Raw genomic sequence first — 16,356 nt, 5'->3', positions numbered from 1 at the left:
CCCCAAGCTACAGCCCAGGAAGGGGAAAAAGGAAGACTATCCCTCTGCTCTAGCCCGGGCAGACACCATGCTTGCAGACTCCCAAGCGGAATGCGGTCTCTCCCGTGCTCAGAGAGCCACGGCTGCTGGCAGGCGGGGGGACGCCAGGAGGAAGGGTTGGCGGCATGCAGCAGGCAGGCAGGCAGGCAGGCAGTGACCCACGTGCTTCAGCTCTGGCCCCTCAAGCGGCTGCACGCAGTGGATAAGTCCATGCTGCAGCAGGTACACCTTGAAGCATCGGTGGCTGTGCGTGGGGTCATGCTGGAACACCTCAAAGCGTGTGCCCGCCACAGGGCAGGTTTATTTCTGAAGGGACTGCAGTGACTGTGGCTGTGGGTAAGGCCATGCTGGAGCAGGTGCACCTCGAAGCGACTGTGACTGTGGATAAGTCTATGCCGCAGCAGGTATAGCCCTGGAGAGACTGTGGCTCATAGGTCAGGCTCCACTTGGAGCAGGTGCACCCCTAAGGGACTGCAGCCTGTGGATAAGTCCAAGCCGGAGCAGGGGCAAGGGGAGGAGTTCATCGCAATGTTAGACCCGATGGTCTGGCCCAGAGGGACCAGGGGTGGAGACTGTAATGGAAATGCTTTTAAATGGTTGTAGCGCATGATTTGAATTGCGTGTTAGAGGAATTACCGTAGCAGGAACCACCTGAACCAACGGAGGACAAGCCTTACAAGAAGCAGTGCAAGTGCAGCAGTGGACCTGACCTGAGCTGCTTTGGTGCCCAGGAGCTCCACGCAACACACCACCTGTGTTTCTGTAAGATGAACGCACGGCTTTTGCTTTCCTTATTAAAGTGTCTTTATCTCAACCCATGAGTTTTCTCACTGTCACTCTTCCGACTCTCTCCTCCATCGCACCGGGGGGGGGGGGGGGGGTGGGAGTGACCGAGCGAGCGAGCGAGCGGCCGCGTGGTGCTTAGCTGCCGGCTGGGGTAAAACCACGACAATGGGGACAGGGGCCTGCTGGGCTGTGGTGCCACCAGGGATGGGAGCCTGGGGAGGCAGGAGACGTGGGCCGTGGGGCTGTGGGGAGGGAGAAGGGCAGGGGCTGTGGGGCTGTGGTGTGGGAGGGTGGCTGTGGGGGTCGTGGGGAGCATTGGGGAGGGAGGAAGGGAGGGGGCTTGGAAGGGTCTAGGGGTCTGTGGGTGAGCGTGTTTGCCGGCCTCGGTGTAAATGAGTCCCCGGCTGCTGGAGCCTGAGTAGCCTCAGACACGCTTACCGGGGTGGCCTGCACATTGCTAAATGGTTGCCGAAAAGGTGGAGTAAGAAAACGACCGTGGCCTGAGAAGACGGTGGTTCCACCCGATTCTACAGCGTCATAAATACTGCGGGGACAGAGGGAGGGAGGGAGGGAGGCCAGGTGAGGCTGGCACGCAGGGACCTGGCTTGCGGCAGGCAGGGTGGCGGTGCCCAGTGCCTTGCAGATGAGACTGGGCCTGGCCTGGAGAGGCTGCGCGGAGCGGCACGCAGGGCAAGACCCTCTCCCTGCGCCCCAACGCACGCACCCGAGGTGTGCACATGGAGGCGGAGATAGAAAAGGCTTTATTGGCAGGGGCTGTCAAAAGGGCAGCAGCCCCTCACTGGCCACGGGGAGGATCTTTCCCAGTGCATACGCCAGGGCGCTGTAGGTCTCCTCAGACAGCGCATGCGACAGCAGGCGGTAGAAGAGCTTGGGGTCGTACCAGGAGGGGCAGAACTGGCCCTGGTCAATTCTCTTGCGCTCGCAGCCCAGAAAGCCAACCGTATCATAGAATCATAAAATCATAGAATGGTTTGGGTTGGAAGGGACCTTAAAGATCATCTAGTTCCAACCCCCCTGCTGTGGGCAGGGACACCCTCCACTAGACCACATTGCCCAAAGCCTCATCCAACCTGGTCTTAAACACTTCCAGGGATGGGGCACCCACAACCTCTTTGTTCCAGTACCTCACCACTCTAACAGTAAAGAATTTCTTTCTAACATCTAATCTAAATCGACCCTCCTTCAACTTAAACCCATTACCCCTTGTCCTGTCGCTACACTCCCTGATAAACAGTCCCTGACCATCTTTCCTGTATCCTGGGCTGCATGCAAAGAAGCGTGACCAGCAGGTCCAGGGAGGGGACTCTCTCGCTCTCCTCCGCTCTCGTGAGACCCCACCTGGAGTTCTGCAACCAGCTCTGGCGGCCCCAGTAGAAGCCCGGAGCACAGGGCATGCCACCGCCCGGCGCAGGAGGAGGTGTGTAACGGCACAGCAGCTTGCCGGGGCAGCCAAAGGAGGTGCCGCTCGCTCTCTGTGCTCCCACGTGCTTCTGGACCCCTTGTCTCTGCGAGCTGCGGGTGTGGGTGGGGGCTAACCCGCAGGGTGTCTCCCTCCCGGGTGGCACAGCCACCCCGTCCTGGGCAGCCCCTCTGAGGTCATCATGGGCATCACCAGCCGGCTCTTGTGAGGTCATAACCTGCTGTCCGCCATAAAACCCCACGCTGCAGAGGTGGGCAGCAGTGCGAAGCAGAGCGCTTTCAGCAGCAAGCGGATGCCTGGAGAAGAGGTGCCTGGGTCTCGGGAGAAGAGCAGGCTTTTCCCTCCTCCTGGCCAGTGTGCTGCAATTGCAGGGATCTCAGCCAGGATGGGCAGGTGGGTGCAATGGGGCCCAGAAAGCAGGGAGGGATCCGGCCAGAAGCCTTGTGTGCTGCCTGGCTTCCCGGCAGAGCAGGCAGACCCAGAGCATAGGGGCTGTCTGCACTAGTGCCCTCCAGCCCGGCAGCCCAGCAACCCCACTCCGGGGGCACGGCCCTGCCCCTTCTCTGGGGAGAGCTGAGTGGGGCCATGCTGCTGCCCCTCCCCGTGTCAGGCCAGAGGTCTTTGTGTCCCAGGGGCGGTGTTCAACGGGCCACACCTTCCCAAAGGCCCTTGGGCCCTCGCGCTTGCAGCTGTGCTGAGCACCAGGTTCCTCCTGGTGGCAAGTGAGCTCCTAAAGGGACCCCTGGCAAATATGTGTCCCAACCTTGGGCTTTGGTGACAATAGCGTTCCCTCTCTTTTAGACACTGTGACAGCCAGCAGAAGGGCAGGCGGGTCCAGAGGCTCCTGTTCCTGCTGCTTCCCATCCTGTCTGGTGAGTACCCCTGACCAAAAACGGTCCTCTCAGTCCTGGGGAGAGCGACCAGCTCCTGAGGAAAATAACCATCTCTTGACAATGTGATCCACAGCTGTTGTCTACTGCTTGATCTCCACGGTGTGGGGAAAGGGAGTGCGGTGGGTAAGTGCCTCTTGCTGTGGGAAAGCCAACGCCTGCAAAGGCTGTGCTTCTGCCCTCCTGCCTCCCCTGGGAACACGGGGCTCATTTTTATGCCCGTCACCACTGAGGCGGAAAAGGCGGGGTGGGAGGGGGGCAGAGGCAGGGGGGAGGGGCACGTCTGTTTGTCCTCCAAACTCCTCAGCGCCTTGATGGGGTTCAACATGGAGCCGGTTCTCCTGGAGCGACCTTGGCAGAATGGCAGGCTGAAGTGTGGAGCACTTTGGCAGAAGGTGCCTTTGCTGCCTGCATCCCTCTTGGATAGCCTCGGGGGTCAGACGGAGACCCGAAAGATGCTCTGCTGAACATGGCTGGTCAAAGAGACCAACCTTTGGGTCGCGGTGTCTCCAAAGTGACTTGAAGCAGCAGGAAATTCTGCCTGCTCTCCCTAGGGGAGTCTCCTTGGGGAAGCCCTGGCAGTGCTGCTCGTGCTTGCTCCAGCGGAGTGTCTCTCCCAAGCGTCAATTTTGGCAGTAAACGAGCTACTTCCAGAGTCCATCCCACCCCCTCTTTACCTTGCAGGAGGCGCCAGGGCTTCCGGAAGCGGAGCTGCAGTCTCTGAGGTAAGAGTGCTTTCTCGCCAAGGAACGCACTCTGTGGAGCCATCGTGCTGCCTGCACGCACTCGCCTCACGCCCAGGGCTCCTGACCTTCCCCGTCTACTACTCGCGGTGGTGGAAGGGAGCCCTTTGTAAACCAGAGGACAGAAAGGCTCTGGGGGATGGGGGGGGGCCCAGGCCCACGGGACCCTTCTCTGCGTGGCGTTGGGAGCCTGCCTGCCTGCAGAGGCTGGGCAGCTGCTGGACAAGACCTGCTTTCTCTTTGCCTCCAGGAACTCACAGGCTTGGCTGGAGCTGAAGATGCGGGAGCTCAAGGAGACGGTGGCTCAGGTGTCTGATGCAAAGGGGAACATAGTGCAGGCAGTGAGCGAGGTCCTTGAAGACCATGGTGTCCAAGAGGAGAAGAGAGAGGTAAGGGTGCTGGCGGTAGATGAGAGACCTCGCTCCCTTTCTGGGCTCCCTCCTGCGGCGTCCTCTTGGCACTCTCAAAGTCAGCACCTTTTCTGACAGGTCTTGCCTTGTGTTTTGTGACACGGAGGTGCTCCTTGGCTCTGTGCTAGGACCAGGGTTTTATGCAGAACGGTTCGTGCGTGTGGTGGTGGTCACTGCCATCTCTCCCTTTGCAATTCTTTCCCAGGAAATTCTGCGGTTGGCCCAGGCGGCAATTGAGAAGGCCCTTGACGACTCCATCCAGATGCGTGACTGGGCTCTGGAAGCCTTAGGTATGCAGACAGAAAGTCTCGCTGCCCTCGGTTTGCGTATGGCACTCCCCCAAAGTCTGCCAAGATCTGCTTTCAAGCCTGAGAAATGCATCCTCATGCACTGCTCCAACTCCTAATCTCTGTCCGCCTTCATGTCAGGTGCCACCATTGATGAGAAGAGGACATCCAAGAGTTATGGTGGGCAAGGCAAGAAGACCTGGTGGCTTTTTCCATTCGCCTTCTCTTCTGCAAACCCTCCAGAGACAATCTTGCAGGTATCACAAGGGAAGTCCTGACTTGCGGTTCACCTCCTTGCTTTCGGATTGGCAGACCAAGTGCACAGCACTTCCCTTCAGCACGGCCGTACCGCTCGGCCCTGCAGTCTGCATCGCACTCCTGACCCCTGCGATTCCTGACGGCACTACCCTCCCATCAGGAGGGGGACCGTGCTGAACCCCGCTGCTGTGACCTGCCCACCAGCCTTGGTTGCAGTTAGCCGAGGAACTTTGTCCTCGGCGGCCCCACTGCCAAACCGCAACTCGGAGGGTCCCTTTCCGGAGTGGGTGGGGGCTGCTGAGCCATGGGAGCAGGGAGAGACGCTCCTCCGGGCCCCCGGACCTAACCTGCATGACCAAGTCTGAAGCAGGGTCCAAGTCTGCATTGGACCCTGCAGCTGCAGGGCAATCTTTGAAGGGCGGTGGGGTGAGGTGCACTAGGGAGACCTGCCCTGCCTCTGCAGGCTCCAAGAAAGCAGAGCTGCCTCGGGAAAGGTGGTAGAGCCCAGAGGTTTTGTAGGAACCCTTCCGTATTGCCCTGCTGCCCATCGACTCGTACCCATTTACGAGCAGGATTGCAGCCCACAGGCAAGGCAAGGTCTCTGCTTCTGGCCAAACAAGCAGCTCCGTTGGCTCTTTGGCTGCCTTGCCGCTCATGGTCATGGCTTTCTGGTTTCAGCTCCGTATTGCCCCGGGCAGCTGCTGGGCTTTCCAAGGATCTCGAGGCCACGTGGTCATCCGTCTGCCTGAGCCAGTCTGGCCAACGGCTTTCACCATCTGGCATATCTCCGAGGCAGTCTCTCCTTCCGGGGAGGTCAGCAGCGCCCCCAAAGAGTTTGCTGTCTCCGTAAGTCTTTGCCTTGCGCTTCTTGGGGGGGCCCGGCCCCGGGGAAAAGCTGTGCCAGAGACGTGCTTCTCACGGCGCTTACTCTCAGACAGCCGTCTGGGGCTGGCTGCTGCAGAGCACCGCATCCCCCGGGGGGGGCACTGGGGGCTCGTGGGGTTCTGTGCCTCTGGGGGCTTCTTCTCTGCTTCGTGGCCGAGGCTCCTGGAGCACGCGCTCAACGCCCCCTGACCCCGAGTCAGCCCAAGCTGTGCTAGACTGCCGCTAGAGCCGAGGGAGGTGGGGAAGGGTTCCCGGGTTCAGCCTTGGCATGCCCTTTTGCCGACGCCCTGCTCGAGCCTGACCGGCTCCCTTTGTCTCTTGTCTTTGAGGGAGCGGATGAGGCAACGGCAGAAACGCTCCTGGGGACGTTCACCTACGACGTGCACAAGGAGATCGCTCAGACATTCCATGTGCAGGTACCGCAAGAGCTGTGGGCAGGATGCCCGGGAAGAAGGCAGGGTTGTCCGCAAGCCCTTGGGGAAAGAGTGCAGAGGATCACCCCAGCCAGTCTCTGCTCTCCCACGCTGCTTGCTCCTGCAGGGAGGACAGCAAGGGGAGACCAAATGGGGCTTTGCTCTGCTGGCTGAGGCAGCTGACCCACCTTTGCAAGGGCTTTCCTTTTCCTCCGCGTAGCGAGTGTAGAGAAAGCAGCGGTGGGAAGGGGTCCAGGAAGGGAAACAGTCCCCCTCAGGGGAGACGGCAGGAGGGAGGAGGGCAGACGTCTTCCCCCTCAGCGGGACGCTTCCCGTGTCCCAGAGCAGCCCAGGCAGCAAAACGCCTCCGCTTTCCACAGCTCCCCTCAGCAAGCCTCTGAGGCCAGACCTTTGCTTTCTAGGCACAGAGGGTTCCTCCATGGCCCTGGCAAAGAGGGGTCTGGTTGCCCTGGCTTCCTCCTTCGCCAGGGCTGCCGTTTGGTCCTCAGCAGGGGGAGCGCAGGCAGAGGGGGCGCCGGCGATGTGCTGTGGCTCTTGCCACCTCTGTAATGATGGCTCCCCCCATTTCTTTACAGAAGGAGCTTCCCCGGACCTTTCACTACATCACACTCCGGGTGCACAGCAACTGGGGAAACCCAGAGTACACCTGTGTCTACCGAGTACAGGTTCACGGGAAGACGGCGAGCCGCAACGACCGCCCGCAGGCCCAAGAGCTCCTTTAGGAAGAAAAATAAAAGAAAGGAGATGTTTGGCAGCTTGACGTGTGTGTGTTCCTTGGGAAAGATCTTCCAGGGAGCTTCCAGCATCTTGTGCCTCTAGTGGGGAAGGGAGCTTTCTCTCTCAGGAGGAGGATGCTCGTGCTCCAAGGGACCTTGCACCCTTGGCAGGAGGATAAGGGATGGAAAACACCTAGGTGGGACAGGCTGCAAGGGACACAGGGAAGGGGAACGGGGCTTGAAGGACAAGCAGCCCGATGGTTCAGCTCAAGCTTCGCAGCCCAGGGTCGCTCACCAAAGCTCCAGCGTCACTGGGAGAAAGCAGAATCTCCCGCTGGCAGAAAAGAGGAGCGAAGCAGGTCTGTCTGCAAGGCCTGGTGCTCGCTCTTCGTAGGCAGTGGGGTGCCCGTGCCGGTGGTCCCAAGGGCATTAGGCAGCTTGGGACTTCTCCGGGATGAAATGTTTCAGTATGTCTTTTCTTCCTAGCTTGGGGGGCGCGTAAGGGGGGCATCTGGGGGCCCACTGGGGAGACGGACAGTAGAGCTGAGAGAGGTGCCCGGGCCCCTCACTCCAGTCCTGAGCGGGGAGTGCTGTGCCCGGCACGGTGCATGGTCCCACGGTGGCATTTGAAGAGGGTGTTTGGAAAGAGCGGAGGCAAATTGGGCCCCTGCTCTGCCTGACCCCTCTCCTGTCCCCCAGGAGACTTCTTCTGTTCCTCGCCTTCCTCCAGATCGCCATCCTCATCGTGGTTGTGCTGAAGGGAGACATCCTTGACTGGGTCCTGCCACCAAAGCTGGCGGCCGCCTTTGGGAGCCGCCCAGCGAGGTCCCAGCTCTTCTGAGATAAAGCAGGAAAGAGAATAAAGAAGCCTGTGATTGTAGAACAAGGGTGCGACCTTGTCAATGAATGTCCGCTGACGGGTCGGAGGGAGGTGGCTGCTGCTTTCCCTTCTGCCTGTGCACACCCCGCGATGGCTCTGCCTCAGACCTGGCTCTTGCCCGATTTGGAGGCAGGAATATCCCTTTGGTCGGTGTGGGTCAGCGTTCCTGGCTACATCCCCTCCCAAGATCTTGCCCATTTCAGCCTATGGAAGGAGCTTGCTGACAGTTTGCCCTGCCCCATCATCCAGATCACTGATGAAGATTTTAAAGAGCATCGGGCCCAGCATTGACCCCTGGGGTACACCAGTCATTACAGCTCAACAGCTTCTCTTGGAGGATCTCATGGAAGATGGTGTCAAAGGCTTTCCTGAAGTCCAGGCAGACAATACCCACTGCTCTCTCCTTGTCTACCAGGCCAGTCATTTCATTGTCGAAGTTTATCAAGTTCGTCAAGCATGACTTCCCCTTGGTGAGGCCATGGTGATTGATTTCTCTTGATTTTTCTGTCATTCATGTCCCTGGAAATGGTTTCCAGGAGTAGCTGCTCCATCACCTTCCTAGGGAAGAAGGTGAGGCTGACTGGCCTGTGATTCCCTGCATCCTCCTTCCTAAAGTGCTTGAAGATGAGGGTGACCTTCACTTTCCCCCAATGCTCTCGCACCTCTCCCAGTTGCTGTGACCCATCAAAGATTATCGAGAGAGGCCTTGCAGGGCCATCAGCCAGATCCTAGAATTGCAGAAGTTGATAAGAGAATATTAAACCATGTTTGAACATCGTTGTGTGGGGTGGGTTTTGTGGATGTGCTGACCTCTTCTGGATGCACAACCCTTCCACCCAACAGGATGAAGCCCAGCAGGCTCAGCCAGGGCAATGCTGCCACCTTCCTGACAATATCAAATAGAAATAATTTCAATCTTTTTCTCCTGGCAATTCTTCCAGTCCAAGAATTACTGTAGGGAAAGCCCTTGCTCACAGGCTGTCGCATGGACTTTCTCTAAAGGAGGTGATTTCTGGGGAGGGGCCTGGCGGGTGCATCCCATCTGTGCCCATGCACATCTGGATGTCCAGTGTCCTTCAGCATTCCCTGACCTGATCCTCTTCCGCCCAGGGTGCACCTGCCTTGCTCCAGCCTTTACCCAGCTTCTGTGACCTGAGATTCCTGATGGCCAGTCAGGCCAGGAGAGACGCAGGCAAAGGCGGTGCCTCAGCCTTTCCCACGTCCTGTGTCCCCAGGTCCCCCGCCTCATTCAGGAGCGGGCCCCCATGTCCCCTCACTGTCCTTCTGTCACCCGGGTGTTCACAGAAGCCCTTGGACATGCCTAGCCAGGTTGAGCTCCAGCTGGGCATTGGCTTTCCTAACCTCAGCCCTGGCTGCTCAGGCAATGTCTGTCTCCTCCTCCCAGGCTCCCTGTCCCTGCCCCAGGCTCCACCTCCTTCCTTTCAGTCACTGGGTTTGGCCAGGAGCTCCTGTTCAGCCTGGCAGCCTCCTGGCTTTTTTGCCTGACTGCCCACTCCCTGGGACGGTGTGCTCTGGAGCTTGGTGGAGGTGATCCTTGAACATCAACCAGCTTTCTTGGACCCCTCTTCCCCCCATTGCCTGATCCCAGGGGGATCTCCCAAGCAGACCCTTGAAGAGGCCAGTCTGCTCTCCTGAAGCCCAGAGCTGTGAGCCCCCTCCTTGCCACCCTCAGCCTCCTGAACTCCACCATCTCATGGTCACTGCAGTCCAGGCTGCCTGTGACCTCCACATCCCCAGCAAGCCCCTCCTTGTTGGTGAAGATGAGTTCCAGTGGAGCCCCTCTCCTCATTGGCTCCTCTGTCACTTGGAGGAGGATGTTGTCATCAATGCACTTCGGAGCCTCCTGGACTGCTTATGTCCTGTCATGTTGTCCCTCCTGCAGGTCTCTCTGAAGTCCCATTTGAGGACCAGGTTCCTGTGAATGCGAGGCTGCTCCTGCCTGTCTGTCGAGGGCCTCACCCGCTTGTTCTCCCTGGTCAATCCCCTTTCTTGCCTTTCTGCGCAGGTATGGGTGGGCACCAAGGGGAGTTGGGTACCAGTGTCCCAGCTCCCCCCCCTTCCTGGCCTGGGTGCCTGATGCCATAGGCAGGCCATGACCCCCCCTCTGACCTCCCCCATTCCTCTTTCTGCAGCTTGGCAAGGGTCTTGGTGCCAAAGAGATGTCCCAGCAGCAGTACCAGTGGCTGTAGCATGAGGTGCAGGACCTGGTTAGGGAGGTGGAGCAGATCCAGGTAAGCATTGCCCCTGCCCTGGGGATCAGTGGGGAGGCTGTCCCAGGGGTGACACAGCCACCTGTCTTCCCCTCCCCAGAGTATGGTGAAGGAGTCAGCAGCAGAGGAGGAGCTGACACCCGTGGCCTTGGCCAGGCGGGTTGAGGGCCTGAAGCAGCAGCAGCTGGTCTCCAGCCACCTGGAGAAGCTGCTGGGCCCCGCCACAGCCATCAACTTTGCAGACCCTGACAGCGCTGTGGCCAAGTGAGTGGGGTCAGGATGCCAGCATCCTATTAGCCATGCTATTAGCCTGCCCACATGGATGGGATGAGCAGCAAGGCAAGAGGGAAAAGGAATTTCCTAGAATGCTTTGGGTCGAATGCCTTGCACAAGTCCAGGTAGATGACATCAGTTGCCCTTCCCTTATCCACCAACGCTGTAACCCCATCATAGAAGGCCACCAAATTTGTCAGGCACAATTTGCCCTTAGTGAAGCCGTGTTGGCTGCCACCAATCTCCTCCTTATTTTCCATGTGCCTGAGCATAGTCTCCAGGAGGGCCTGCTCCATAATCTTGCCAGGCATGGAGGTGAGACTGACTGGCCTGTAGTTCCCTGGGTCTTCCTTTTTACCCTTCTTAAAAATGGGGGTTATGTTCCCCCTCTTCCAGTCGGCAGGAACTTCGCCCGACTGCCAGGACTTCTCAAATATGATGGAGAGTGGCCTGGCCATTTCATCCGCCAGTTCCCTCAAGACCCTCAGATGCATCTCATCAAGTCCCATGGACTTGTGCACCTTCAGGTTCCTTAGATATTCTCAAACCTGATCTTCTCCTAATGGGTGGTTCTGCATTCTCCCAGTCCCTGCGTTCTGTGACCTGGGCAGCGCAGCTCAAGCATTTGCCAGTGAAGTCTGAGGCAAAGAAGTCATTGAGTACCTCAGCCTTCTCCATATCCTGGGTAACCAGGTCACCTGTTTCATTCCAGAGGGGACCCACATTTTCGCTCATCCTCCTTTTCTCACTAACATACCTATAGAAGCTTTTCCTTGTTGTCCTTGACAACCCTGGCCAGACTACTTTCTATCAGGGCTTTGGCTTTCCTAACCTGATCCCTGGCTGCTCAAACAGTTTCTATGTATTCCTCCCAGGAATACACCTCAGTAGGTGATTTAATCCACTACCTGCATGTCTGTGAGCATGCTGGAGCCTTCGCTAGTCCTGGGAGCTGCCTCCTTGTTGCAAGAAGAGGGCTTTGCCTTTCACCATGAAAAAGGTCTTGCTTAGGCTGGAAAACAAACGACTGAGGAAGTCAACTGAAAGGAAGCATCTGCAAAATGCACGCTCAGGCCTGTACACCTAGGGAAGGCAGGGCTTCTCCTCACTAAAACCTGGCAGGATTTTGCTATGAGGAGCTGTTCCCAAAGTTTGATCCTGCCACTTGCACGGCATGGCTCCAGGATTACTCATGGGTTATTCATATGGCATTTGCCACCAGATGCCGAGCCGGGCGCACCCCGTCCCGCAGCACGTTCGGGAGCCGGCTGGCTGTAGCAGCACCGGCCAGAGAAACTCCTATGAACTGTGCAGGGCCCGGCCGAGACCTGGTTTATAGCTCACCGCCATCACCGATGGCCCGCCCCGCGGCCTAGCGCTGACCAATGAGTAGCGGTGGGAGCGGCAGGCGCTCGCCTGGGATTGGTTCAGCGCCGCTCCAGAGCTCGGCCAGTCAGTGATAAGCTGGTATCAGCCTATCAGCTCCAGGGAGGGAAGCGATTGATCATAGAGGATGGAGAGAGTAGAGCGCCGCGAGGGGGGGTTGTGGGATAGCGGCGGCTCCCGCATCGAGCTCTGTGTCCGTGTCCTGCACCCCACGCTCACCCCCCGGCGCCCCCCGCCCTGTGCACCCTCCGGCCCCAGAACCCCCCCCTCGCCCCCCAGCTGGCTTCCTGCACCACCGGGCGTGCTCCCCCTGCCACCCCGAGTGGCTCGGTCGCATCGTCGCCACAGCCTTTATTTGCCGCTCAAGCAGGACGCAAACATGGCGGGGGCAGCCCCCAGAGACTCCCCCCCGGGCCCTGCACCCCTTCCCGCCCCCACCGCGAGTGGGAGCCAGAGCCACGTAGGGTGGGGGCACTGGGAGGGGACACAACCCCCGGAGCAGCCGGTGCCAGCTCCCACCGGGGGGGGAGGGGGAAGCGGGGCGGCCCCGGCCCCGAGTGCGTGGGGGACACTCGGTAACCGTGAAATACAACTGCGGCTCCAGCGGGGAGGGACATGAATAGGCGATACGCAGCAATAAATACAAGGGAGGACGAGGCACCCAGCTGCGCCACGGCATCACGCCCCAGTGCTGGTAGCAGGGAGGGGGACAGGGGCAGCCGCCCCATGTGCTGCTCCCCAGCCTGGACAGGGCACAGTGGGGTCCAGCGGAGCCCCCCAACCCCCCCCCCCCACACTGCCACCCTGCCGAACAGGTGGTGCAGGGTGGGGGCCGGCACAGCAGCTCCCTTCCATCACTTCCCCGGCTCCGCTCGCTCCTTGTGCGACTCTGTCACCACCTGCTGCGGGGGAAGAAGGTGGGGGTCACCCCCATGGTGGGGGTCAGCCTCCCACCTGCAGCCCCCAGCCCTCACCTGCCCATTCCGTGTCTCAATGGTTTTGATGAGCACCATCCTCCGTGCTGGGCTCTCCGCTGGCTGCAGCTTCAGTGCTGGGGCACAGAGAGGGTGTCAGCTGCCCCTCCCCCCCCCCCAGGTGCCCCCACAGCAGCACAGAGACTACCTGCGCCCCCATGGGGTCTCTGCCCCAAGAGAGGGAGGAAAGACCCCCGGACATGGCAGGGGACCCCCAGCCCCCTCCTCACCTGAGCTTCTCATGCTGAAGGAGGCAGCGGGGTGCAAGGGGGTGGTGATCCTGGAGGGGGAGAGGGGGGTGAGGGGGGGATCTGGGGCTCCCGGGCATTGCTGGTGACCCTGATCCTTCCACACCACTGAGTCAGTGACCCACAGCACGGTTAATCTGTGCAGGGCCAGCGGTGGTCTGTACCCATGGGCTGCTGGGCAAGCGGCAGAAGAGGAGCCAGCAGCAGCTCCCCCACCATCGCGCCTTCCCCTGGCCTTGCCTTTATCTCAGCAGCAAGAAGCTCCCATGGGAACTTTGCCCATGGAAACTGCACTCAGAGCTGCCTCCTTGCAAGAAAATCCTGTAACAACCAGGATGACGCAATGGGGGGGACGTTTTTCCCCAGCCAGACACTGCACCCTGGCAGTGACAGGGACGTAAGGCTGCGTGTGCCAGCCTCACCGGCTCTCCTCGCCCTCCAGCAGCTTGCGGTACGTGGCAATCTCGATGTCCAGGGCCATCTTGACATTGAGCAGGTCCTGGTACTCGCGCAGGTGCCGCGCCATCTCCTCTTTCATCTGCTGGATCTCCTGCTCCAGCCGCCCCACCATATCCTGGTAGGTCCCAATCTCCTCCCCGAACTCGTCCTCTATCTCTTGCATCTGCCGCTGCAGCGCCTCATTCTGCGGGGGGAAAGCGGGCCATGCAGGATGAGGACAGGGGCCCCGCGCCTGCACGCATGCTGGCCCTCCTCCTCCCCCCTCCCCCCCGGCTCTCACCATGCCCTTCAGACCATCCACCTCGCAGGTGAGGTTCTGGATCTGCCGCCGGGACTCGTTCATCTCCTGCTTGGCCAGCCGCAGTGCCTCATGGTTGCGGTTGGCCGCATCTGAGAGGTCAGCAAACTGTGGGGGCCAGGGGAGTCAGGGCTGCTGGGGTGCCCTGGCCTCCCCACGGCCCCCCCAGCCCCAAGTACCTTTGACTTGTACCACTCCTCAGCTTCCTGCAGGTTCTTCACGGCAATGCTCTCATACTGGGTGCGGATCTCCCGCAGCGCAGCCGTCAGCTCCGGCTTACAGACCTCTACCTCCACCAGTGCCGCCGGGCTCGGGGCACTCACCTCCAGGTCCCGCAGCTCCTGCGCAGGCACATGGGCTGTCACACCATGGCACACGGACCCAATCCACTCCCCCCCCGCCCCACCCTGGCCCCCCACCTCCTCATGCAGCTTCTTGAGGAAGCCAATCTCGTCCATCAGCAGCTCGACCTTGCGCTCCAGTTCAAGGCGAGACAGCGTGGCATCATCCATGTCCTGCGGAAAGAGGTTGGGCCAAGCTGTGGGGCAGTGCAGAGGGGATGGGGACCCTCCCAGAACCCCCCTGGGGCAGTGCAGGACAGGGAGCGCCTGGTGCATGGGGCATCGCTGGGGCGTTTGCACACATGGGCAGCTGGGTCAGAGCCCGTGCTTAGGGCAGGGGCATCACCGGTGCGCATTACACAGGGGTACAGGGGAATGGGCACTGCACAGGGGGAAACAGGCCCCTGAGCCCCCTCACCTTGCGGAACAGCACCAGACTCTTCTCTGCATCCTCCCGCTTCTGTGTCTCGTCCTCCAGCCTGGGGACAGCAGGAGTGAGGAGGAGGTAGGAGACAGGGTGGGTGCAGCCCCCTCCCGTGCCTCCTGCTGCCTGGGACCCCCTGCCCTGCCGCAGTGCCCCCCCATATGCTGCAGGCACATGGGGATGGAGGATGAGGAAGAGGAGCTCCCCAAGCCTAAGCCACACACCCCCCTCAGCCCCCAAGGGCCTGGGCTGGACCAGCCCTTCCCTGCAGAACCCTCAGACCCTGGGGGACCCCACACGGGTCCTGTCATACCACCCCAGGGCTGCAGGGCCATGACCCCACTGCGGCCCCCCCCAGGGCCCCTCGCTGGGACACGCTCCTCCCATGGGGGTCCAGCCCTGCCCTGGCCCCATCTCACCCCAGTGCTCATCCCAGTCCACTCCCAGTGCCCCCACCCCACCCTTCCACAGAGCTCTGCTTCCCAGCCCCCACCCTGGGTTCCTCCCCAGCACCCCCCACCCCCCCAGTGCCCCCTGTGCATCCCCGGTGCTTTCTCCAGAGACTGCTAGGGGCATCCCCGGTCCCCTCCGCAGTAAACGCCTGCTCCCACCCCAGTACACCCGGGGCATCCCTGGTCCCTCCCCAGCGCACCCTGGTGCATGCTGCGCTCCCCTCCCCACTGTCTCCAGTACATTCCCCGGGCCCCACCCCAACATCCCAGGTGTATCCCCCCCATCCCGCTGCATCCCCTGTCCCCATCCCAATACACAGCTGGTCCCCCTCCCGTGCATCCCGTGGTCCCCATCCCGGTGCAATCCCCTGCTCTCCTCGCTTGTGCATCCTTCATCCTGCTGCACCCCCCGGGCCCCATCCCGCCGTGCATTCCCCATCCCCGTGCCTCTCTCCCCGCCCCGGTGCATCCCCCTGCCCCGCCGCCCACCCACCGCTGCCGCAGGGCCACCAAGTCGACGGCCAGCCCGTCTCGCTCGGCCTGGAGCCGGTCGCGGTCACGGCCGAGGCGCTGCAGCCGCTCCCGCAGCCCCCGCAGCTCCCCCTGCATCAGCCCGGCGGTGCGGGGCGCGGCGGCGGCAGCGGCGCGGCCCAGGGCGGCTCGCAGGGCCCCGTTCTGCCGCTCCAGCGCCCGCACCCGCTCCAGGAAAGCGGCGAAGCGATCGTTCAGCGCCGCCAGCTCCTCCCGCTCCGCGCCCCGCGCCGCTGCCGCTGCCGCCAGCCGCCCCGAAGCCACGGTGACGGGCGGCGGCGCCCCGAGGGCGCGGCGCGGGGCGGGGGCGCGGCCGCCGCGGCTCATGGCAGGACCGGGAGGGCGGTGGCTGTCGGTACCGGCTGTTTATAGCTGGTGGCGGCTCCGCCCCGCTGGGGGGACCCGGGGGTACGGGCGCGAGGGGAGGGGTCTCCCGGCCGGGGGCGGGGGGAGGACCGGGGGCTGCGAGTGTCTTCTCCGGGGGGGGGGGGGCGGGGCGAGGGGCCGGGAGCGGCCGGGATCCCCCTCGGGATGCGGGGCAGGGGCTGCAGGCTTTCCCCCTCGGGGGTGGCCGGTGTTTCCGCTGGAAATGTGGGGCAGGGGGCTGCAGGACGGGGGAGGTCCCCCCTCGGGGGTGCAGGCAGAAGAGTCCGGTAGCACCAGGGGCGGTGGGGAGAGGGGCAGGGTGCCCGAGGGACACAGACCCACCCGCGGGCAGAGGGAGAGGGGCTGGGCACAACTGGCCTCCCCCTGCCAGGATGCAGGAGAGGGGCTGCGGGGCAGTACCGGGCGTTATGGGGTCCCCCTCAAGCAGCATGGGGAGAGGGGGCGCAGACACCCCACTGGGATGCAGAGAGGGGCTGGGATGCAGAGATGGGGCTGTGAGCCCCATCCTCAGCCCCTGCTGCAGGGCTTAACAGAACTCCCATCTCAGCTGGGTCCCATCCTGCCCAGGGTGCTCAGCCCCATG

At 61.5% G+C, this 16,356-nt stretch overlaps 1 protein-coding gene across 2 annotated transcripts; it reads right to left on the bottom strand.

The window, feature by feature from the left end:
• Positions 1–11,993: 11,993 nt before the first annotated feature.
• On the bottom strand, positions 11,994–15,748 carry LOC129198048 (peripherin-like). 2 transcript variants are annotated; one of them, XM_054807049.1, is made up of 9 exons: positions 15,349–15,748; positions 14,398–14,458; positions 14,058–14,153; positions 13,818–13,979; positions 13,621–13,746; positions 13,304–13,524; positions 12,864–12,913; positions 12,634–12,710; positions 11,994–12,561 (listed from the first exon to the last, which is right to left on the bottom strand). In XM_054807049.1, the coding sequence occupies exons 1-9, from the start codon at positions 15,711–15,713 to the stop codon at positions 12,514–12,516; spliced, it is 1,206 nt and encodes a 401-aa protein (XP_054663024.1). In that variant the 5' UTR covers positions 15,714–15,748; the 3' UTR covers positions 11,994–12,513. The 2 variants fall into 2 exon arrangements, with proteins under 2 accessions (XP_054663024.1, XP_054663025.1); XM_054807050.1 differs by having other exon boundaries at positions 11,994–12,558.
• Positions 15,749–16,356: the final 608 nt, after the last annotated feature.

The sequence above is a fragment of the Grus americana genome, chromosome 31, assembly GCF_028858705.1.
Source record: "Grus americana isolate bGruAme1 chromosome 31, bGruAme1.mat, whole genome shotgun sequence".
Lineage (NCBI taxonomy): Eukaryota > Metazoa > Chordata > Aves > Gruiformes > Gruidae > Grus > Grus americana.
The sequence above is the reverse complement of the archived record's forward strand: the minus strand, read 5'-3'. Positions and strand labels throughout refer to the sequence as shown.